The sequence below is a fragment of the Desmodus rotundus genome, chromosome 7, assembly GCF_022682495.2.
Source record: "Desmodus rotundus isolate HL8 chromosome 7, HLdesRot8A.1, whole genome shotgun sequence".
Lineage (NCBI taxonomy): Eukaryota > Metazoa > Chordata > Mammalia > Chiroptera > Phyllostomidae > Desmodus > Desmodus rotundus.
Window position 1 is genome coordinate 19,014,392 of NC_071393.1, and position 23,084 is coordinate 19,037,475.

At 55.4% G+C, this 23,084-nt stretch overlaps 1 protein-coding gene across 1 annotated transcript in view; it reads right to left on the reverse strand.

Annotated features, from left to right (window-relative positions):
- KIAA1671 (KIAA1671 ortholog) overlaps positions 1–23,084 on the reverse strand; it is a 168,334-nt gene that overhangs the window by 99,445 nt on the left and 45,805 nt on the right. Inside the window, exons 3-6 of the mRNA XM_053929169.2 lie at positions 19,744–21,345; positions 17,658–17,745; positions 12,755–15,565; positions 8,006–8,140 (exon numbers count right to left, since the gene is read on the reverse strand). Coding sequence (XP_053785144.1) covers positions 8,006–8,140; positions 12,755–15,565; positions 17,658–17,745; positions 19,744–21,335 — 4,626 coding nt within the window. The 5' untranslated portion in view covers positions 21,336–21,345. The remainder of the gene's footprint in view (positions 1–8,005; positions 8,141–12,754; positions 15,566–17,657; positions 17,746–19,743; positions 21,346–23,084) is intronic.

The following is a 23,084-nucleotide window of genomic DNA, read 5'->3' on the forward strand; positions in this document are numbered from 1 at the left end:
GCCATTACGGAAAGGCAAAGCAAATCCATAATGAGATACCACTTCACTCTCATTAGGCCGGCTATTACGTGTTTTTCTTTTTTAAAGCAGAAAGATAACAAGCATTGGCCAGAAGGTGGAGGAGTTAGCACGCTTGTGCACGGCTGGTGAAACCAGTGTGGAGCACAGTGTGGTCGTCCCTCCAAAAGTTACACGCAGAATTACCACGTGTTTTGTGAGCAGTTCCACGCCCTGGTATGTACTCAAACTAACTGACACCGGGGACGCAGACGGACACCGACACCGATGTCCCCTGCGGCATCAGTCACAATGACCAAAAGGCGGAAACAACCCCAGCGTCCATCAGCGGATGAACGGATGGACAAGAGGTGGATTCAGAGGATGGGACGTTACTCAGCCTTGAGCAGGAATGGAGTTCTGGCGCCTGCTCCCACAGGGATGGGCCCTGAAGACAATCTGGTAAGTGAGGTGAGCTGGACGCAAAGGGGCAAATAATGCATGATTCCGCGTACAGGAAGAATCTAGGACAGGCAGCTTCGCGGAGACAGGAAGTAGAACAGAGGTTGCCAGGGGCTGGTGGGAGGCAGGAGTAGGGAGTCCGTGTTCGATAGTGCAGTTTCTGTTTGGACGATGAGAACGTTCGGGATGTGGATAGCGGTCATGGCTGCACAGAGTGAATGTAGTCAGTGCCAATTTTTAAAGCATAAAGTGGTTAAATGGTAAGTGTTATGTTATGTATGTTCAATCACAAGAACTTTCTAAAATGATATTGCCCAGATTGCAGCAACAGCCTCCATCCAACTGGCCCTCCTGCTTCCAGCTGATCCTCTTCGACCCCCCTCCACAATGTCCACCAGAGGGCGCTCCGAACTGCATCTCTGATGGTGCCCTGGTTGTAACTTTTCCTGGCTCCTGGGTCTAATAATACCAAGCCTTACTCTGACCCTGAGGGTCCCTCTCATTCTTGTCCACCTTCTCCTGCCACAACCCCACGACTCCCCAGGTAACCCCCTTGCAGCTCCTGGAGAATCCATGTCCCCCATTCTTCTGTAAGTGTGTGCATGCCATTTCCCCCACCCCCACTCTGGACAAATCCCTTCTTCCCCCGAGCCTATCACTGACGTGTCTGGATTCCTCCAGATGCTGTGATGCCTCTCTCCTCCTTGGCATTCACCCAACACCAGCCGCTTTACAGTGACCTGCAAGGCCTAGTGTGACCTGACCCCTGCCACACCCCCCTTCTCTCCACTCCAGCCCCAGTGATGGCATCATCGCTATTATTACCATCACCAGTTGTACCACTAAACACATCAAGCCCCAGGACCTTTGCACTTGCTGTTCCCTCTGCCTGAGGCTCTCCCTCTGAGTCTTCTACAGGGCTGGGTCCTCCTCCTTCAGATCCCAGCTCAGATGTCACCTCCTCAGAGCAGCCCTCCTGACCCTTAATATGAAATAGCCCCAACACCCTCTTCCTCTGTCACTCAGTTCCCAGCACCCTATTTTTTCTGTCTTCATGGCACTTGGCAGCATCTGAAAGTCTCTCGCTTTTGATTCTGGCTCCTTGTTTCATGTCTGTCTCCCCGCCCTAGAGCGTGAGCTCCAGAAGGTGGGGAATCACACCCTACTGCTGCCTGGAAGGGCCAGGAACAGCCCAGGACACACGGCAGGTGCTCAGTAAATACCCACTGAATCAGTGAATGGGTGACCAGGTGAGCGACAAATACTATTTATCATCCCAGATTACATAATCACTTATTTATAGTCTAAGGATGTGAGCAATTTGAGGACAGAAATGAACTTATTCATCCTTACAGCTTCAGAGTTTTCTGTGTATCAAGAATGGGGTGGAAGATGGATGGACGGACGGATGGATGGATGGGTGGATGGAGAGATGGACAGACGGGTGATGGAAGGTTGGAGCGACAGCTGGGTGCACAGATGAATAAAAAATCCTCCTACACAAAAATGAGAGGCACAACCGGTCGTAACGGGTCGTTTGCATTTTAAGACCCAGGAAACAAAAGCTTTCTAGTCCGACTGGTTTTCATCCCGAAAAGGAACTTGAATCGGCTGAGACGTAAGTTACTCAGTCCTCTCCGGACGAGAAGCCACTAACCAGTGGGAACGGCCACGTGTCCGAGGCTTCCTGGGCTTCCTAAGAACCCGGCACACTGTCCGGCTTCTCTCCACCCGGCTCCACACTCATGCTCCTGAGCCCGGGCCCCATGCGGACCCGCCCAGGCAGAGAGGGGCATGCTGGCTGCCAGGCCGGCTTCCACCCGGCCTGTCTCGTCCACCCCAGGCCTCCCTCCCTTCTCTGAGCCTTGCTCCCCAGCAGACTGGGGGCCTCGGAGGGCAAACACTGTGCCTTCCCATCCTGGAAGCCCAGTGCCCAGCACGCATCTCGGGCCACGGCTCTCAGACACTGGGCAGATCGTGTCTCTCGCCCCACATCCTGGTTCGGGGGCCATGGCTTCCTTGTCCAGAGCCCGGCAACCCCCACTTTCTTTCAGACTGTGTCATGAACAATCCTGTTTGTGGAATGACTGATGGCCACTCCCAACTCGGCCAACTTCCGTGACAGCTGGCAGGACTTGGAGACTGACTTCCCCAACTCTCTTGCTGCTAGGAGTGGCCCTGTGACCCAGCCTGGCCCGTGACACACAGGGGAAAGTGTGGAGGCTGCCACGGGAAAGCTTGTACTTCCTCGACTACAAGCGCAGACTCAGCCGGCGTGGCCCATCTGGTTCCACTCCTTCCTGCCTGCAAGGCGACCTAGTCCCGGGGTACATGGCAGCCACCTTGGAGCCATGAGGCTCGAAGCACAAGGGAAAGCCCAAAAGACTCTCAGAGTTGCTGAGCTGAGCTAAGTCGGCCACCTCCACCTCAGCACATCTCGCTGCTGCGTGAAGCAGATCAGCCCTCTCAACTAAGCCAGTGGGTGACATTCCTAACGCACATTCAGTTCAACATATGCGGACACAGGACTAACGTCATACGTAGGAATGCCGAACGGCAAGGGATGGACGGACAGTCCGCAGCCCAAGCAAATAAGCAGCCATAAAATCTTTATTCACACCTTGTCTTTTAAGTGCAATCTTTGATGAGGTCTGTGGAGCAGTCCATATTGGTCTTTCATTTTGATTTTTTCCCTTCCCATTTGAACGCCTTGTCAACCAACTGGAATTCAAAGAGAATCTCTAACCAGGACCAGTGACGTGTCCACAGGGGGTGAACTCAAGAGTCCCCTCTTATCTCAGGATGATGGCATTCACAAGAACTCCTAGTGCAGTCATTAGAACCCACACCCTGCTCCCACCCCACCCCATTCCCCAGTCATCGCAATAAAGCCATCAGGTCCCAGCGCTCTCAAACTCCCAGTAACGGCGTTGGCAGGTCCGTGTGCAAGGATGACAATGTAACGACAGAGCTGCGGGGAGGCGGTGCCACCCCCCAAAACAAGGACCCCGGTTTCACCAGCAAGAGAGGTGGGTAGTCTGAACCCACCACACAAACACACACCGGGGGTGTCCAGGAAGGACGCATCAGAGTGAAGTTTAAAAGCAATGCCAGGCCCTTCCTGGACTCTGGAATCCACTCCTTGTGTGGAGCACAGCTTCATGCCCCCAAACCTTTGCCCAGGCTATTTCTGCACCGGGCAAACCTCTTCTTCCCAGGCCACACCCACCTGGCAAACACCTGGTCATCCTCCAAGACTTACCACAAGTGTCCCCGCTCGGTGACGCTCCCCTACAAGCAGACACGCCCCCCTCCTCCTGAGAGGCTTTGAACCTCGAACAACGTAAAGGAAGGAAGGCGGGTGAAGCGCATGACACGTAGTAAGTGCTCACTGAACAGGAGCCCCTAGAACCCACTGCGATTATTCACCTGCCTTCGTATTCATCTACACCCTGTTCATAACTGTCGCCCAGTGCCCGACGCGGCACCTAGCACAGGCAGGTAAGTATGTGTCAGAGGAAAGACCCAAATCCCCAAACACTCCACTGCAGCCAAAGGGGACTATTCGCTGGCCCCAAACACACCAATTGCGTCACCCACTTCCACACCTTTGCATATGCTACTCCCCCTTCCCAAACAACCCCCCCCCTTCCACCTAACCAGACCCTCCCAGGCTGTCCTCAGGCCCCCTCCCCCATGGCCTGGCACACAGTAGGCCCCAGGGAATAAGCTCATCACTAAATGAGCCAGCAACCGCCCACTGAGGGGTTTGGGGATTTCCGAGAATATTCTCCAGGTTACCAGAGGTGACCTGCCAGCCCATCTCAGGGAACCCCCGCAGGTGGTGCCTTCAGAGCCACAAGAGGGACGGACCTCTGGGGGACTGTGGCCCAGGGATGTAACCCCAACCGAGCCGACATGCTTGGTGATCCCTGCGTAAGTGCGGACAGAAGGCTCACTTTATGGGAAAGAAGGTGCGCGCCCTGTGGATGGGGTAAGGAGGAAGACCGGCACGGGGCTCAAATCTGCCACATGAAACTGACGACCTAAGGGCACCCCTTAAAAGAACAGGGGAGGGGGAGACCGGGGAGTCAGAAAGGTGAAATTGTGGTCGCAGCTCTGCCTCCAGCTGCTGCAGAGCCCTGGGCCGGAGACTTCCCTGACCAGGCCTCAGTTTCCTCAACTGCACAAAACCCCTGAAACTGGGGGCCATTTCCTGTCCCATCAATAGCCCTTCAAGGGAACATAGGGAAAAAAACACTGAGGGCAAATAATAATTAACAACACAACAATAGCAGGTAGTAATTACCGGGCAGCTACTCTTTACCACTTCGGCTGTATCCCAACCCCCTCACCCCCCCCCTACAAAGCAGAGAAGTGGGAGGAGCTTCAGCAGAAAGTTAGGAGTACAGACTCCACACTCCCACCATGGGAGAAGTTCTTACTGGCTCTGAGCCTCAGTTTCCCCATCTGTAAAATGGGGGTGGTACCAGAACCTACACCACACAGTAGGCACTGGAAGTACTAGGCATTATCACTGCTAAGAATACCCTCTTTACAGAGAAGGAAAGCAGAGGTGCTGAGTGGGTAAGCTACTTGTTTACCGGGCCAGACCTCAGGACTTCAGGCTCAGGGTCTGCCCAGCCTGTGGTTCAGCCAGGGCGTGGGTGTGGGCATGGCTGCTCTGGTGGGTCCCAGGCTCCCTTTAGCGGGCAGTTAGGGCCGAACAGCGGGCGGCCAGCCCTGGGCAGGACTGTATCACGTTCTCTGCCGCCGGGCTCAGGGTGTCTCATTTCCCGTGGGCTAACGCACACCGAGTGCTGCGGGCTGAAGGGAAGGGGGGCTGCCAGGGCCTGGGGACAGGCCAAAGCACAGCCCCACAGCAGGAAGGACCCTGGTCCAAGGCTGAAAGTAAGACAGGCCCAGTTTCCGTTCCAGCTCCCCATTTGCTAACTGTGCAGCCTTGGGCAAGTAGCTTAACCTCTCTGAGCCTCAGTTCCCTCCTCTGCAAATATAGGGTGATTTAAACACCCTAACATGGAGGCGGACTGGGGATTCAGAAGGTCTGAGACACAGCCTCAAAAACGTAGGGATGAACCTGAGCCTAAACTGGAAACCACAGCACAAAATCACTCACCAAAACCGTGTGTGACTAACACCAGTGAAGCCCCCCAAACACCTCATAAAGTATAAAATGCAGGTCCCACCAACTTCCTGAGGAGGAGGGGCAGCCAGCAGCGCGGGGGCTCAGGACCCCAGTCCCGACCTGGAGGAGCACCCTTGCTGAGTCAGACCCACTCTCCGGGCCTCAGGTTCCCCACTTATAATGAGAGAGTTGAAAGGTGACAAGAAAGGGAGGGGGAGTGAGGAGTAGGAGGAAGGCCGAGGGAGGCAGAAGACAAGGAGAGGATAAGGTAAAAAGGGAGGAGATTGGCAGAAAGAAGGAAAAATGACCACGAACCGTTCTGGGTGCTGAGTGATCTCACCTACTGCTCACAAAAATACTCTTGAGGCCAGACAGGACCATCCTCGTTTTAGACAAGGAACACCAAGGTTCAAGGAGGTCCATCGAGTCACTTGTCCAAGGTCACACAGTGGCAGAACCGAAACACGAACCCACTTTTTCAGACTGCAGAGCCCAGTGCTAAGGTCCCCAAGTCAGGTTTTGAAGCCATCAGGAAGTGAGCTGAACACCACCGCCTCCTGGTGGCCACTCCCCAGAATTGCAGACATGAGTCCCAAAAGCCCAGAAATGAGGTCTTCCACCCCAGCCCTGTGGGGTTCAGGCCCCTCCCCCATCCACCTCTGGAGGAGGGGAAATCAAGCAGGCAGCAAGGGGGCAGGGGCCTTGGGGCCTGAAGGAGGGAGCCAAGGCCAGCCACGCGAGGACTCAGAGGACAAAGGCTCCCCAATGACAGCTAGTGGAAGAGGAGGAGCCAGGCGACCAGGGAGGATGCCAGCCAGCAGAGGCTACAAAAAGACCAGTCTTCAACGCTTTTCTCTCTATAACCCTTGTCTTCACACACACACACACACACACACACAGACACAGAAGTTCAGGTACAATCAGATAAGCTGAGTCGGTGCCACTGGAGAGTGAATGGAGGAAAGGGTAAGAGAGAAGGCAATGGAAGGGAGCATTTGATGAAGAAAAGCAGGCAGGCCTGAGGCTGAGGTCTGAACGCTTGGGGACACTTTCTGGGGCTGCACCGCAGGGGTCTTTCGGGGGGGGGGGGGGGGGCTGCGTTCTCTGGGCCTGCTGCCCCACCCCCAGTGAGGCTTTCTGACTCCTGGGTGGCCCCATTATCCCAGCAGGTCCCTGCCAGGGTGCCCTCTTCACCCTGTTTTTCAGAGGAGGGCACCAAGGTTCAGGGAAGTGAGGTTTGTTGCCTGTGGCCGTGTAAAGCTGGAAGGAATGGACCTAGGATTCAGATGTGGGAGGACCCCCTGTCTCGGAGACACGGGGCCAGGCACAGGTATCACTGAAATGCATGAAGCTGTGCGAGCAACAAGGACCTGTGAGCAGAACTAGAGTTGCCGAGCTCGTTTAAGGAACATCTCTCTTAGAGGCCCCCACGTGGGGCCGGCCCCTAAGGGACTTCGTGAGAAGAGCAGAACTCAGAAGGTCTCTAAGTATCATGGAGCTAAAGTCCAAGAAAAAACAGAAAAGAAAAGAAAAAGAAAGTCACTGAAAACCAGAAGCGGCAAAGCCCTGGACCGAGGACCTAAGGCTGGGGACGCCAAGGCCCTGGAGGAGGCAGCTACCCTGGGGTCCAGCCACATCACTGATCTACCTCCTTCCACAAGCAGGAAACAGGCTGTGAGAGGAAGCGCTGGCCCCAGGGGACGCAACAACGATAATAAGCATAATAACGATAACACTTACCAAAGTGTTTGCTGTGAACTCGGGGCCACGCTAACCACTCCCCACATCATCCTAACCAACCCCCGCATCAGCCCTATGAAGTAGACACTATCATTATCCCCACTTTACAAATGAGGAAACCGAGGCAGAGGCCCATCTGCACACAGAGCTAGCATTTGAACCCTGGTGACCTGGCTCCAGAACCAGCTTGACACTGCCTGCCACAGTGACCACAACTATTGGTGTGGAGGGCCCGGCTCACACTCTCACTCCATCCTCCCAGTGGCGCCAAAGAATTAAGAATCGTGATCGCATTTTCCAGGTGACGGACAGACTACAGTGCAGAGAAATTAAGTAAATTGCTCCAACAGGCTGAGAGGAGATGGGGGTGGGATTCAAACCCAGGACTTTCAGGTCCCAGCACATGTTCTCTTCACAGTTCCGTGCCAGGCAGATGGGGTCACATCTCTGCATTGGGCCGGAAACCAGAGAAGAAGGAAGGCTTTCTTGGCACAGCCACCAAAGCCCCTCCACAGCATCAGACTCCCAGACAGGCGCCCGCCCACCTCGACCCCCCCGCAGGCCCCTGGGCATCTGAACCGTCCACACAGCCACGTGCCCACTGGTGTCCGATGACCAATTGCCAGCACACGGCGCCCCGGCCATGCCAGTACCACTCACCACGAAGGCCCCGCTCCTCTTGTCCTTGCAGAAGCTGTGGCTCCTCCGGGGGCCCAAGGCCGCAGGCGGCACCTGCCGGAGCGGCGGCTCACTGTCCTGGGAGGCATCCTCCCTCCCCAGGCCTCGCAACGGCACCTGAGACACAGAACACAAGAAGAGGACTTTCCTGGGGCTTCGCTACACACAGGGGGGATATGTCACACCATGAGGGCCCATTCTGCACCTGAAAGGACAAAGAAGAAAAGGAAAGCTCCAGAACACCCCGCCCCCACTGCCACCCTCAGCCATTTAATAACTCTGTGAGCTCATACAAGTGTCTTAACCTCTCTGATCCTTTGACCGTGTGGGAAAAGACCAATAACAACAGTGCTCAGCTTCTAGGTTCCTGGGAGAACCCAGCAGGGAACAGCACACAGAAAGTGCATGACATAGTGCAGCCACCAGGGGGCAGGCGTGCACGGGTCCTGGGCACCTGGCTTGTCTCACATGGGCTCCCTGACAAGCCTGTCAGGCAGGGAGCCCTCCATAAACGTTATCCAGCCTCATGACTGCCGCTGCTGACTTTTGCTGACCTCATTTTAGATACTTCTCCACGCATCCCAGCACAAACACACACACGCACAGACACAGAAACGGTATATAAACAGGATGGAACACTGAATGTGGCCGTTTCTTCTGCTCAGTTATTACAGGGGACACATCCACAGGCCAGGAACTACAAGACGCCAGAGTATGGGGTTTACCTGTGTCGCACCCTCCCCACACAGACAAGGACCAGAGAGGAGAGGCACCTGCTTGAGGACGCACAGCATCAGTGAAGAGCGAGGCTGGGCTCCCGGTCCCTCGCCACACAGTCTCTTTCTTTGCTGCCTTGTGAGACTCTCAGGGTCCCTCCTACCTCCCTGGCTGGTCCTACTCAGCCCCTCACCCCCACCGCATCTCAGAGGAAGGTCCACAGCACTCCCTTGGGGACCACCCATAATGCCCCGGGGCTCTAAGTAAATCCATCTAGGCACCAACAACCCGATTCTGTGCTGGGATTCCAGACTTGTAGGCCCACTGCCCACTCGAGGCCACCACTCACTGCTCAGGCTCATCTCAGACTGCACTTGTCCAAAGCAGGCCTCTCAACCCTCCCCTCCAAAGTTGTCCCTCCCCCGAGTGCCCATCCCCCTTTGGGGCAGCCCAGGCCTCTGGGCTGCCCGCCATTCGTCTCCTCTGCCCACCCTGTCAACCGAGACTTTGCCTTCAAAACACGCTGCGAACCTCACATCGCATACCAAAATCAACTCAAAATAGATCAAAGACCAAATATGAGAGCTGAGACTAGAAAACGCTTAGAAGAAAATACAGGCATAAATCTTCCTGACCTTGGATTAGGCAAGGTTTCTTAGATACGGCACCAAAAGCACAAGCAACAGAATAAGAATAAACTGCACTTCATTCAAGTGAACAACCTCTGTGCCTTAAAGGTGGCATTAAGGAAGTGAAAACACAACCCAAATGGGAGAAAATTTCTACAAAGCATAAACCCCTATGTCTGATAAGAAACTTGAATCCTGCACATGTAAGGAATAATTACAACTCAATAACAAAAAACAATCCCAATTTTTTAAAAAATGGGAAAAAGATCGAATAGTCGTTTCTTCAAAGACACGCGAAGGACCGACAAGTTCATACAAAGATGCTCAACGGGAATAAAAATCAAAAGCACATGAGATACCACTTCACTGAGACCCATTACGGTGGCTGGGTCAGAAACACAGACGCGGCCAGCCGGGATGGAGGGCGGTCAGGACGTTCACGCACGGCCAGCGGGAACGGGAGCTGGTGCAGCTGGCTGGACCGCCGCCCGGCAGCTCCTATAGGAGACACCCACAGTGACCGTATGACCCGCCACGTCACTCCTGGGTGTGCACCCGCTCAAACACTCCCCACAAACGTCCATGGCAGCATTACTCGTAACAGCCGCAGAGCAGAAACAACACAGCCCTGGCCGGGGAGCTCAGCTGGTTAGAGCGTCATCCTGAAATGCCAAGGTTGTGGGTTCGATCCCCAGTCAGAGCACTTACAAGAATCAACCGATGGATGCACAAATCAATGTTTCTCTCTCTCTCTGTGTCTCAGTCTCTCTCTCAAATCAATAAATAAAATAAAAATAACAACCGAAACACCCATCCACTGATGAAAGGATAAATGAATAAAATGTTGCCCACCTACACAGTGGAATATTACTCTGCCATGAAAAGGAATGCAGCCCTGAAACACGCCACAACATGCATGTGCCTTGGAAACGGTATCCTACCAAGGGTGTCCAACTTTCTGGCATCTCTGGGCCACACATTAAATACATTGTGACATGTAATCACAAAAACATCTCATACTGTTTTAAGTGAATTTGCGATTTTGTGTCGGGCCACACTCACAGCCATCCTGGGCTGCATGGGGCCCACGGGCCACAACACCCTTGTAAGCCAGTCACGAGCATCACTATTGTGTGACTCCACTTACACGGAAGGTCCCAAACAGGCAACTGTACCCAGACAGAAAGCAGACTGACAGTCGCCCTGACTGGAGGGTATTGGGAGAATTGAGAGGGACTGGGTACAGGGTTTTCTGGGGGTCGGGGTATATTCATGGAGTTCTGCCACCAGCACCATACTCGATTTCAGGGTATCTTTATCACCCCCCAGAAAACCCTACGTGTGACTAGACCAGGGTCCCTCCACTTTGGAGTTGCCTACACGTGAGGCAGGATGATCGTCCGAGGTGCAGGTTGCCCTGCACGCTGTGGGGCACTGAGCAGCAACCCCGGCCCCCAGCCACTGACATCCAGGAGCTCGCTCTCCCCAGTCACATGACAGAGGAAGGGGCCCGGGGGAGGGGGCTGCCCCAGTTCACGGCCAGACTCATCCTTTGGGGGAGGTCTCCTTTCTAAACCGTATGTCTCTATAACACTTTAAACTGTACACAAGCATTCACTACCTTTTGCAATAAGGAAAATAAAACAATTATAATAAAACATATATGATTGAGAAGCAACTCTGCAGTGTAGGCGAGCCCCAAAGGACATCAAAACTGCCATGGAGGCCGTCCCTGGGGGCTGGACAGGGAAGGGGGACACTATTTTATACACTCCTGTAAGGTTGCAGCTTTCAATTACCACTATTTTGCATTTATGCCCATTTTGTATTGATTTTTATTGCTTAAAGAAGCAGAACAAAACGTCTCGGGGCAGGAGAGAAGAGAAGTGAGGAGCCGGCCCAAGACCTCCCAGTCCTTCGTGAGGAAACGGATCCCCTGGCAGCAGCACTGTGGGGCTGTCCCCCCAGGCAGGCGTCTAGGGCCAGGCCACCCCCCCCCCCAGCACCATGCTTCCCTGTGGCCAGCAGGGGCCCTGGGCAGCTGACATGCAGCTTCAGTGTCACAATGCCATGGCCTCCTCCCTCTCCTGGCGTTCCCATAATGACAGCCTGGAGGTGGGGACAGGCAAGCCCCCTCTCGAGAAGCACAGGAGCAGAAGCCAGGGGCAGGCCCTGAGCTCAGGCCCACTGGTGCCCAGCACATGCTGGGAGTGTGTCCCTTCATCCCACCAAGGTCTAAAGCTTCCTGAAGTTGGCTTCATGCCTCAGATTTCCTCCCACCTTCATGGATCCCTCCCTCGTTCTCCACCAAATGACCTACGTGAAAGCTTATGTATCAGGCCAGACTTGGGTTCAAACACTAGCTTTGCCACTCAGTGCTGTGTGACCTGGGACAAGTTACTTAACCTCTCTGAACCTTGGTTTTTTTCTCCCTTCTGTACAAGATGACCAAAGCTGCAACAGATGTTGGGGGCACCCTGCCCAAGACTCAAATGCACACGGGTGGCAATGGTGTCCTGCTGTGGAGGGTTCTTCCTTCCACTATTGAGCTCGGCACCAGGCAGGACGGAAGAGTCTGAATGCTAATGGCCCCAGAAACAGCCTCGGGCAAAGACAGAAGTGGACAGGAAAATAAATATTGCAGGTTCCTTACCCCTTGGACAGGACAACTCAGAAGTTATCAGTGATGCTCCCCAGGGGTCTCCAGTGGAAATGAGGGGTAGGTGTCCAGAGTGGTACCTTCATCACCTGCCTTCCCTTCCCTGCCTCACTCTGCTACCCCTCCACCAGATCCTCTGGGGTCACCTCCTAAAACCAGAGGGACTGTCACGGGGCTCACATAAGATGGCTCATTCACATATTCACCCACCATTTCTCGAATGTTCACAGAATGTCAGGCAGGACGCTGAATACTGGGATACAATAATGAACGTGATTCCAACACACTGGAATACGGCAGGCGCTCAATAAATGATACCTATTATCATCATTCTAGGCCACAGGTTTCAAACTAGTGGCTACATGGAGCCAGCAGACACATTTTTTTAGACGTAACAGCATTTTTAATAAGCTGTCCCCATTTCATAATGGGAAATTAGGTACAAAAAATCTTTTTTTTTTTTTTTTCAGATTCTCTTGATAAATTGGACCTGCCCTCTCAGACCTGCCATTCTCACTGGTCAGAACCAGCAGGAACTGAGCAGCAACTGCCCCTTCAGGGCCCGAGCTCTCCATCTGCCCCAATCCCCACCACTCCTTAGCGTCTCACACCCAGCCTGACTGTACTCATTTATACACCCACCTGGCCCACATGGGCTGATGTTGACACCTGTGGCCTACCTACTTAACCAACGTTTGACAACATGGGAACCTCCTTCGTACTCACCTCGTGGCCATTTCGACTCCCAGAGTCCCGCCAACGGGGCCCCACTTGGGCCTCCTTGGCCTCCGAGCTCTCCCCGGGGAGGCTGTGCCTCGCCTTGTACTCTCGCCTCCTCTCTCTGGCTTCCTGCATGATGCACAGGCCCTCTCGGATTTTGGCAGGAGGGCCCTTCTCCGAATAGGCCCTTTTGACATCCAACGGTGACCTGCCACGGTGCTGTGGGTGGTCACCCCACTGGGCCGCATGGCCCTCCTCTCCCCTCCAACTGGATTGCCTCGGGGTCCCTTTCTTCTGGTCGGCTGGGGAGGATCTGGGCAACACACTGGCTCCAGTGCCCGGGTCCTCCCGGGCGGTGGGGTAATTCTGACACTTTGCACCCGGGTGTTTACTAGCAAAGGTCTTCGTTTCATCCTCAGAGACTCCCGAGACCTTCCTGGGAGCCCCAGGGCCAGAAGAGGCCCCTGGGTATTTTTCAGGAGAAGCTGAGTGTGGCGGAGCCCACAGAGGAGGGCTGAGTTTGGGGTTCGCAGGTGCCCCCGGGGTCTCCGCCAGCTGCTTGCCAGAGACGGGACTAGAACTGTGGTTTGCTTCAGCAAAGCTGGCTCGTTTCCGGGGACCCTCGGCTTCCGGCCCTTCCTTCAGGCTCCTCCTCCTCCGTTCCACCCCACCTTGCTGGCCTGGCCTCTCCTGAGACCAGCTGCTGGGCTCCCCGGGCAGGCCCTCCACCTGCTCCTGAGCCTCCTGCTTCTTGTACTCGGCCATCAGGGCGTCAATGTCAAGAACGCTGGATCTGTAGCCGTCTTTGACTTTACCTGGGAACATCTCGCTGACCACCCCAGTCTTCCTTCTGACCAGGAGGTCGCCAGCTTTCAGGCGACTTTTGGAAGCTGGGGTCATCTGGGGAGCACTACTGGGGGCCATTTTGTTCCCACTGTCCCTCCGATCATTCGGAACGTCCTCTGGCCACCGCCGATGAACACAGACAGTATCGGTGGCCATGATCCTTTCGGTGGGAAGATCCGTAATTCGGTACCTGGGAGGTGGTGAAATGTCTGCTGGTTTTCGAGTTTTTGAAATGCTTGCACTGTCACGCTCTCTGCTCTGAGCCCAGTTTTTACTGCCCACGGTCTCCAGTGGCTCTTCAGGGTTGAGAGAAACCAAGGCAGAAGCTAAAGGATGAGGAGATGAAGGCGGAGCTATTTTTCTAGAATGGTCCATCAAGTGTTCAGGCCCTGACTTAACAATACTCTTTGCTTTTTGAGTATCAGGAATCTGGTATGTCACTGCAAAAAATGTTGCCCTGGGTTCCACAGAGGACCCTGCCTTCACTGTGGGAGGAGCCGGGTCCCATGAAACTCCTGGGTCCCCATCCTGGGCCTCCTCCCTATTATGGGATGGTTGAGGTTTCCTTAAGGCACCTGCGGTGGAGCTTGGATAATCTGTGCCTCTCTGCTCTGCCTTTGAAGAGTGTTCTGGGGCCAGGAAGCTGAACTCATCAAACTTTACGTCGTGGGGTAAAGTCCGCCGCCTCCACCTCTCAAATCTCTGGTTGGAGGGGCTCGTCCTCCGCATCCTGACTTCAGGCTCCTGGGCCTGGGCTGGCCTCAGCTCACCCTCACCGGCAGCCACAACGAGGGGCCCCTTCTGCACCGGCCCATGGGGATGTGGCCGTGCTCGGAAGTCGGAGGGCTCCTCCTTAGCCCTGAAAGGAGGGTCCAGAGGGCAGCCCCAGAGTGGACCCTTCTCTCCTGCTGAAACACAGCCTCCTGGCCTGCTTCCGGCCCCGTCCGGCCCCTGGTGCCGGGTCTCCCTGTTGGCAGCCTGGACGGCCCTCACACAGGTGGCCTCGGTGCCGCAGGGCCTGGCCGAGCGCTGGCTGGCGACATCAGGACTCACTTCTGAGCTTTTCTCGTCACTGACTACCACCGTGGCTTTATGCCAGTTCCCGGCCGCCCCGCCTTTCCACTTGGGCGACAGGCCCCTGAACGTGTCCTTTGGCTCTTGGGAATCAGAGTGAAGCCTGCTGACCTCCTGCGTCCCTCGGGCTTCCCAAATCAAACTGGCCCTTTGGACGGACCCCGCCTGATTGTCCAGCCTGCACTCTGGGTGGGCAGGGGCAGCCTCAGGGGACAGTTGCCTCCCCTTCAGCGAGGGCTGGGCCCTGCCACTCCGGAGTGTCACGGCCTTCTCCTCGGGCGCCGTGGGGACAGCCACACTGTGCGCGCGCTCCCCCACCGAGTGTACAATGTCATACTTGGGCTCAACCCTCTGTGACCTGGGAGGGTTTTCCGAGCACGGGAGGAAGGGGTTGTTACTCCGTTTCTCGTCCGGAGGGCACTTTTCGGGGAGGGGCGTGTGATACTGTTTGGGGTCACCATTCAAGAGGGGAGTCCGTCCCAATTTTTCCGTGTCGGGATCTCCAAACCGCCTAGAGTTCTCTTTCTGGAGGACCATCTTTTCTGGAAGGTCCTTCCCCAGCCACGAGCTTCTCTCGGGCCTGGGTCTGGGCTCAGGGACATGGGTCACAGTGCCAGGGGGTGTCGCTGAGAGATAGCGTCCCGACTGGTCAGCCACAGTGTGTCTCTCCACGTGGTGCTCAAACACCGTGGCCCTCACGGTCTGGAAGCTCCCGCCGTCTTCTGGAGTGCTCTCGGGGGAGCTCCGGGCCCCCACCAAGCTCACCCCACAGCAGCTGCTGGGGGCCGGGGGACAACTGTCTTTCCGTGGCGTCTGCCCGGACTTCTCCCGGAGTGTCCCCAGCTGCCAGGGGCTTCTGGGAGTGGGGGCTTCATCCAAACCAGCCCTTTCCTTTGGCTGAAAAAAAGAAAAAAGGAGAAACAATCCAGCTTAGATTAAAGAATGTGAAATGGGAAGGAAAAGGTGAGGTAGCTGAAATAGCTGCTTTTAAAACCAAAGCCCAACAGTGACTCCGGCCGGGTAGCTCAGTTGGTTAGAGCATCGTCCTGAGATACACCAGGACTGTAGGTCAATCCCCAGTCAGAGCACTTACAAGAATCAACCAATGAATGCATAAGTGGGTAGAAAAACTAATCGATGTCTCTCTCTCTCCCTCTCTACCCGCTTCTCTCTCTAAATCCAATAAAAACATGTCCTCAGGTGATTAAAACATTATTAAAGATGGAACCCGTCGAGAGTGGGCAAGGCCGTGGGGAAAGAGACACTCGGGTACTGTTGGAGAGAACGTCAATGGGCACGACTTTTGGCCAATTCGGTACATCTACCACAATTTTTACATTCTCATTCCCTTCAATCCGGCCGATTTTCTCTCAGGATTCCTTCTTCGCTCAGGAGCACAAGTCTACGTGAGCAAGAGGGTGCGACGGCACTGCTGGTGACAGTGAGCGAACACAGGCAGCATCAGCGCGCCCCTGAAGGGCAGCGGCAAAGTGAAATTTCACACAGCCAAACGGGGGGAGGGGTCACCGCACAGACACCAGGACCCACAGAACCACAGAACGGGCGGGTCCCACCCCAGGACATCTAAGAACTTGAAGCATTGTGGGGACGGGAGAAGAGCGGGCCACAGAACAGCACGTTTGTAAGATCGCGCCATTTAACAGTGGCGCCCATGCAGCTCACATGCACGTGTAGCTACACGGCAGAGAGAAGACGCAAATCCAACGGTGAGTAGCAGGAGGGAATGAGGATGAAAAAAATTACCTTTTAACCTGACACACTTTGGTTCTGTTTGACCGTTACAATATGCAGCTATTCCTCAGTAATTTTTAATTTTTTTTTCTGTTAGAAATAAGGCTACGTCAACAAGTTAAACAAACAATTAACCATAGGACGCCAATTCCATTCTTGGATATATACCCCGAAGAATTAAAAGCAGGTGTTCAGATGAAAACTTGGGCACCAAAGTACACAGCAGCGTAAGTCACTACGGCCAAAAGGTGGAAGCAGCCCAGACGCCCATCAACAGATGAATGAATAAACAAAATGCTCTGTGCATGCAGTGGAGTATCATCCAGCCAGCAAAAGGAGCAGAGGCCCGACGCACGCCACAGCGTGAATGAGCCTGGAGAACATTACGTGAAGTGAAAGAAGCCAGACTCGCGGAGCTGTGTGGTGTATGACTCCATTTCTCTGGAATACCTGGACCGGACAAGTATACAGGCGCAGCAGATTCCTGGTTACCAGGGCCAGAGTCGTAGGATGGGAAGTGACTGGGTAAGAGGTTTCCACTTGGGGTGATGGAAAATTCTGGAACTAGCTAGCAGGGATGGTTGATCGCACCACAGTGAGAATATCCTCAACGCCACTGAACTGCAATGGGCCCCAAACCGGAAACAACCCAAAGGTCCATCGAAGTGCGAATGGATAAACTGTGGCCAACCCATAAAACGGAGTACTGCTCAGCAATGAAGAAGAATGAATTATATTTTTTAAAATATTTTATTTATTTATTTGTAGAGAGAGGATAAAAGAGGGAAAGGGAGGGAGAGAAACATCAGTCAGTTGCCTCTAGCATGCTCCCTACTGGGACTGGCCTGCAACCCAGGTCTACGCCCTGACAGGGAATCAAACCCACAGACTTGGCGTATCGGGACGGTGCTCTAACCAACTGAGCTGCCCGGCCAGGGCATATTAACATGTTTTAACCCTTATTAAATTCTTAATAAAGCCGGCATTCTTACACAGGAAAGCCATGTCCCTTTTCCTCTTTGCACAGAGAAAATCTATACTCAGCAACTGCATTTGTAGAATGCACGTAACACCACAGAACAGGGAATCGCTCCAGAAGGGACTTGAAAAGTCCCAGCATTAAAGGAAGAACTGTTCTGTTGTTCACAAGGGGCTTCCGGTCCTTCCCAGGCCTCGCAGATCATGAAAGCTCTTCCAGGGACTGTAGGACCCACGGCCAAACGCAACGGCTCCTTACCTTCTTCCTCGGTTCCTTAGCAGGCTCATCACTCAGCTCCGCACACCTCTCATACTTGACTTCGTTGCTTGAAGCTGAACTTGAAAACCTGGCACAGAGATCCAAGTTACTTGGATGGGCCAGCAGCCGTGGACTCCCTCCGCCCCACACCCCAGAACCAGCTCTGGGGCCCGGGAGTGAAATCAGGGATGGAGATCATCAGAGCAAGTGTCTGAGCAGCTCTGAGAACAGACCTTTCCTCTCTGAGAGCCAAACCTACAGAGAAGGGCCTGGCGGACACAGCCTACCTTAAACACAGCATCGTCAGGGAGGCAAGAGCCCCCCAGGCTTGGGGAAGAGACCTAGGAGCCAGCACCGGCTCTCCCAACTTCCCACTGCGGGAGCTCGGGCTGGGCTGGTGACCTTGCCTGAGCCTCTGTCTCTCGATCTATAAAACAGGGTTAATTAACGCCTCCCTATCACCTTTTGTAGGGCGGATAAGGGGCTACTCAAAGCCCTAATAGCTATATGAGGGTGTTTGGATGCCCCAGGAGGGGTAATTAATGGTTGTTGTTAGCAACCCACGGCCACAACAGCAGCCCCATGGCAGACCAGCCACGGGACTCAGGGGCAACGAGCCGTCCTGGAATGTGTGGGGGCACGGGCCTGTCCCTGCCTCTCCGGGTGACTTTGGCCCAGTCATTGTCCCTCTCTAGGCCTGTTTTTCCACTTGTGAAGGGGACGAGGAAGAAGGTGGAGTTCTGAGATGGAATTTTTCCATCTCTGAAAAGTTCCCTGGAGTGGATACCTAAAGATTTGCTCAGGGCTGGGGGCTGCAGAGAAGGGAAAGGAGAAAGAAATCAAACCTCTGAAACTCAACCTACACTTGGAGCCTCAGTTTACCCATCTGTCTGGTGGGAATAACCCAAGGCCCTGCAAGGAGAAAAGGCGTGTGGGGTCCCTGACCTGGGTGCCCCATTCTCTGCTATCTGAACTCAGGTGCTCTCAGGCCAGCACAGGAGAATCACCTGAGAAGTGTTTAACAACAACCAAGACAGGAGCCCCTCTCCCCAGACCAACTGAATCGGACTCTGGAGGTGGGATACAGACACTGGTATTTTTTCCAGGTGATACTAAATGCTGAGAGCCAATGGTCTAATTCTAGCCCAGCTGGCTGCCCTAGTTCCCAGGCCTGGGAGGGCGGCCTGCCCAGAGGTCCCACCCCCTGGAAGCTCCATCCCTGACAAAGTATGTCCGTGGTATGCATGTCATTACGGAGCCAGTGGACACGCCCAGGGGCATCTCCCTGTTGTAATCAAGCCGCCACTTGTGGGAAAACAAAGGAACAAGGGATGTCAGAGGCTAGGCAAGCTTGGAAAATCATTATTCACGAACAGGATTAATGATACCATTTAGAGCTACAGCGCATTGAGGGCTTCCCAAGGGCAGAGCGATCCCCAGCATTACGCCTCTGAGTCTTTATCCTTAGGGCAGGTCTTAGTGCCAGGACAGGAAGAAACCGAGGCTCAGGAGGGCAGGTGACTTGCCCAGGCTATCCTGACCCATCTAGTTTCATTCCGAAGGCCACTCGTGGAGGTCGCCCCAGGCCATGTACCGTATTTTGTCATGCAGAATGCACTCTCATGTGTAATGTGCACCCACGCTGTAGGGCTACCCATGTATGATGCACATCCCTACTCTTCCCTCAAAAACATGTGCAAAAAGTGTGCATTATACATGGCAAAATACGGTAGTAAGTGTCCACAGACTTTAGGGAAGGGCAGCTTAGCTATGGAAACAGGCTTAGCTGGAATACGTTGGGATCCCGACCTCCTCACAGTACTTCGCCTTTCCTATCCCAGTCTGTGAAATGGGCAATCTCCCCCAGGTGCAAAGATGAGAAGGGACAAGAAAACCGGGCTCCTAGCCCCACAGCTGGCACACACCTCCTCTGAGGGGTGGTAGCTAACACCCCTTCCTCTTAAGGCTGCAGGTAAACCCGGAGAGGAGGTGAAGGGTGCCCAGCAGTTCCTTATCCTGGGGGCCTATGGTGGGCGGTTTGAGGCAGCTCGGGCACAGGTGAACCCCGTGGGACAGTCCCACTTACAGTTTGGTCAAGTCCGCCGACAGTGGCCGTGCCTGGAATGCCTTCCTTCTGACCTCCGGCTTGGCCTCGGAACTCTCAGTGGCCCAGCCCTTGATCCGCTCCTGGACGCTCACCCCCGCTTTCTGCAGCTCTGGAGCAGCCAACGGGGACTCAGGGGTGGCCAGTGGGGGATCAGACCCCACTGCCACGGCCACGACACTCTCCTCCCCAAAGAGGCTGAGGCGCTTCTTGATGCTGCCCCTGGAGGCCCACTCTCCCCTGGTCTGGATTTCCCCATCAGACGCTCTGCTCCTGACCTCAGCCATTTCCTGGCCTTTCCCTGGCCTGGGCGAAGGAGACTCGGGAGCCCTCTCTGGCTCCCTGTCCAGGGTGGCTCTCTCCTCCCCCAGCCTCTGGTCCTCAGTGGAGCTGACCCTGGCCGAGCCCCCGGCAGTCCGCTCCGCCTGCTTAGAGAGCACCTTGTCCCTCCGTTCTCGGAGCTTCTTGGCCACCTCCAGGAAGTCTGCATCAGGGTCACAAAGCGGGGCCTCTGCTTTGCCCAAACATGCGCCCTCCTCTTTGGGCTGAGGGTTGGACCGCTCAGGCCCCCGCTGCTGGCCAGGGGGACCTGCCGTGGCCTCCTCGGCCAGCTTCTTCAGCAAGGCCTCTCTGCTCTCAAACCGGGACGTGAGGTCCACAGACAGGGGCCTGGGCCTCCTCACCCACGTCTTCTCAGGAGGCGTGGGGGGTGCTTTCCCTGCCACAGCCGCTCCACCTGGGCCCGGTTTCTGGGGCTGAACAGTCTCCACGAAAAAGGCTGACACTGGCCTCCTCTTAGGGCGAGGAGGCCTGGGCTCCACGGCGGGGCCACCCATGTCCTCCACCCCGCCGGCCTTTGCAGGAGGCTCCTCTGGGCCTGCCTCCTCTCGGGTGGAGGCAGGCATTGTGTCCTGGGACAGGGAGGTCGGGCGAGGAAGGGTCCCCCCGGGTTTTCGGGCAGGCAGGGAAGGCTTGGCGGCCACCTCAGGCCGTGAGCCCAAGGGGGGCACCTGAGATACACCTGCACTGGCCTCCTGCACCCCCTCCCTGGCCCGCTTGCCCAGCGTGGGGCCGGCTTTGGTGGTTTCGAAGATGATTGCGGTTGCGGTGCCAGGGCTGGGCCGCAGGGAGGCGGCCTTGTGGAACAGGGATGAGCTTCTCCGAAGGCCCTCCCCACCCCCCACCTCCTGCCCCACCAGGCTGGGCATCCCCTCGCCCAGGGCCTTTGCCGCAGCGTCCTGGGGCGACCCGCAGGAAGGAGTTGGCTTGGCCGGGCAGGGCTGCGAGGATGTCACGGGGGTCTTTGCGTCCGGGGCCTTCTCCTTGAAGAAGGGCTTGGGGGCGAGCCTGGGCAGGGGGAGTAAGCGTGTGGGGCTCCGCAGGGGGCTTTTTCCTTCCGAGAGCCTCGCCGAGGGGGCCCCAGGGGTGTCCCCGGCCTGGCAGAAGTAGGTCCGCGTCAGGGTCTCCTCCTTGGCGATCTCACCGAGGCCTGGCACTCCTGTCAAGGTCGTTATGGAGCCAACCTCCACCCGTGTCGCCATGGCTATAGTTGTGGGTCCATGGGGACACAACATGCAGAAGCCACTGCCAACACAAAACGAAACAAACAGAGCCCACTTAAAATTCAGTCCGCGTCTGACCTGAGCTCCCAGTTCTGGACAACAGCTCCCTGCTGACCTCACCAGGCAAGCCTGGGCCAGCCTCTCCACCTCTCTGGACTGGGGGCAAGGGGAGTGGACTGAGTGGCTGCTTTTGAAGTTCCTTTCAGATCAAAGGGTGGGGGAAAGGCGCCAACATTCTCTAGGACTTGCCCAACTCAGCTAATCTCAAGGCAGGCTCTTGGGGTAAAAAAATGACTCTCTGCTGTACAGATAAGGAAATCAGCTCAGAGAGGCCAAGTGACCGGTCTGAAGTCACTCAGAAAAGGATCGAAGTCAGGCTTTGGACCCAGCTGGACTCCACACCCACACTGCATGCTCCAGCCCGAGCCCCAGAGACAGCACCCCGGGGGTCCCTCGCTCCCGGCACCCAACTCCTTTCCCACCGCAGAGCCTGCCTCCAGGCATCAGGAGTCCCAGCTGATCCTCGTCCCCACCCTGGGCTGTGCGCCAGCACACAGGAGGTAAGTGACCGTCCCAGCTCACACAGTCCCCTAAAGCCTGAGTCCCTGAGGTCACAGAGTAGGTGAACGGCACTGAACCCAGGCCTCAGCCACCAACCAGACCTGTCCTTCCCCTGGGCCCTTCCAGATGCCTTTAAAAAAAAAAAGTCATCTTGATTTTTCACTCACCTACGTTGTTATTTGCCTTTGGGTTCTTTTCTGGGGAACGCCCATTGCATGCTGGCTGCTTTTGCTGTCTCAGTGAGAGCGACAGCTAACGGTGAGGGCATACTAGGAATGCGGCCTCCAGGCTGGACAAGAGTGTCCCGTGTCCAATACATCACACCACCCTCCCAACCCCAGGAGCGGGGGCACGGTGACTGTCAGGCCTCATTCTGCTGCCCAGGCGTAGACCCTTGTCCACCCAGCTATGTGTCACCTGCTCTCTCAAGTCAGGGGCTCTCCTGCCTCATTAACCCCCCAACAAGCCCACGAGGCAGGTAGTACCCGGAAGCTCCATTACAGAGAAGGGAAAGGGCTCAGAGAGGGCACCCACGTGCCTGCATCACACAGCTGAAACTTGACCTCAAGTCTTCAACCCCTTCTGCTCTGCCTTTTTGGAAACTGTTTTATTCCTTTTCTGGCCTTAAAAAGTACCCAGACAAGTCACTATTCTTGATTCCTGCCCATGCCTACCCCACCCCCCAGAGCCCCCAGCTTCATAACACTGTTCCCCTTCCCCAAAAAACTGCCCCAGCCTGCCCCCTCCAGGTGGACTAGCAGTAGAAGGTGTTTCAGTTCAGTGCAAGCCTCTTGCTCCCCTTCCTGGGGCCCCGCACTGCTGCCCCCCGCTCTGACTCACACAGCAGCCTGTGGGAAGGAAAGGCAGGCAGATTTTGATATTTTCTCTTCCTTACACGCTCGATGGTGCTAACAGATCCCTTCTCCTCAAACCGGGGAACACTGTCTAGACATGTCGGAAGCAGAGGAGAGGGGCAGATACGGAGAACCGGGGAATCTGAGAGAGGGAGAACTCTACCCGCCCTGAAACTGGGGGCCCTGCCCCAAAATCGGGCTGTTCACCTTTAGAGCCGGCCCCCGTGACCTCTGGAGACATACGTAGCCCGGACGTGACACACAGGACAATAACAGGGCTCAAAGGATGGAGAGAAAACTCCCTGGCAGAACCCACAGGTGCCCCCCAACCCCAGAACACTGCAGC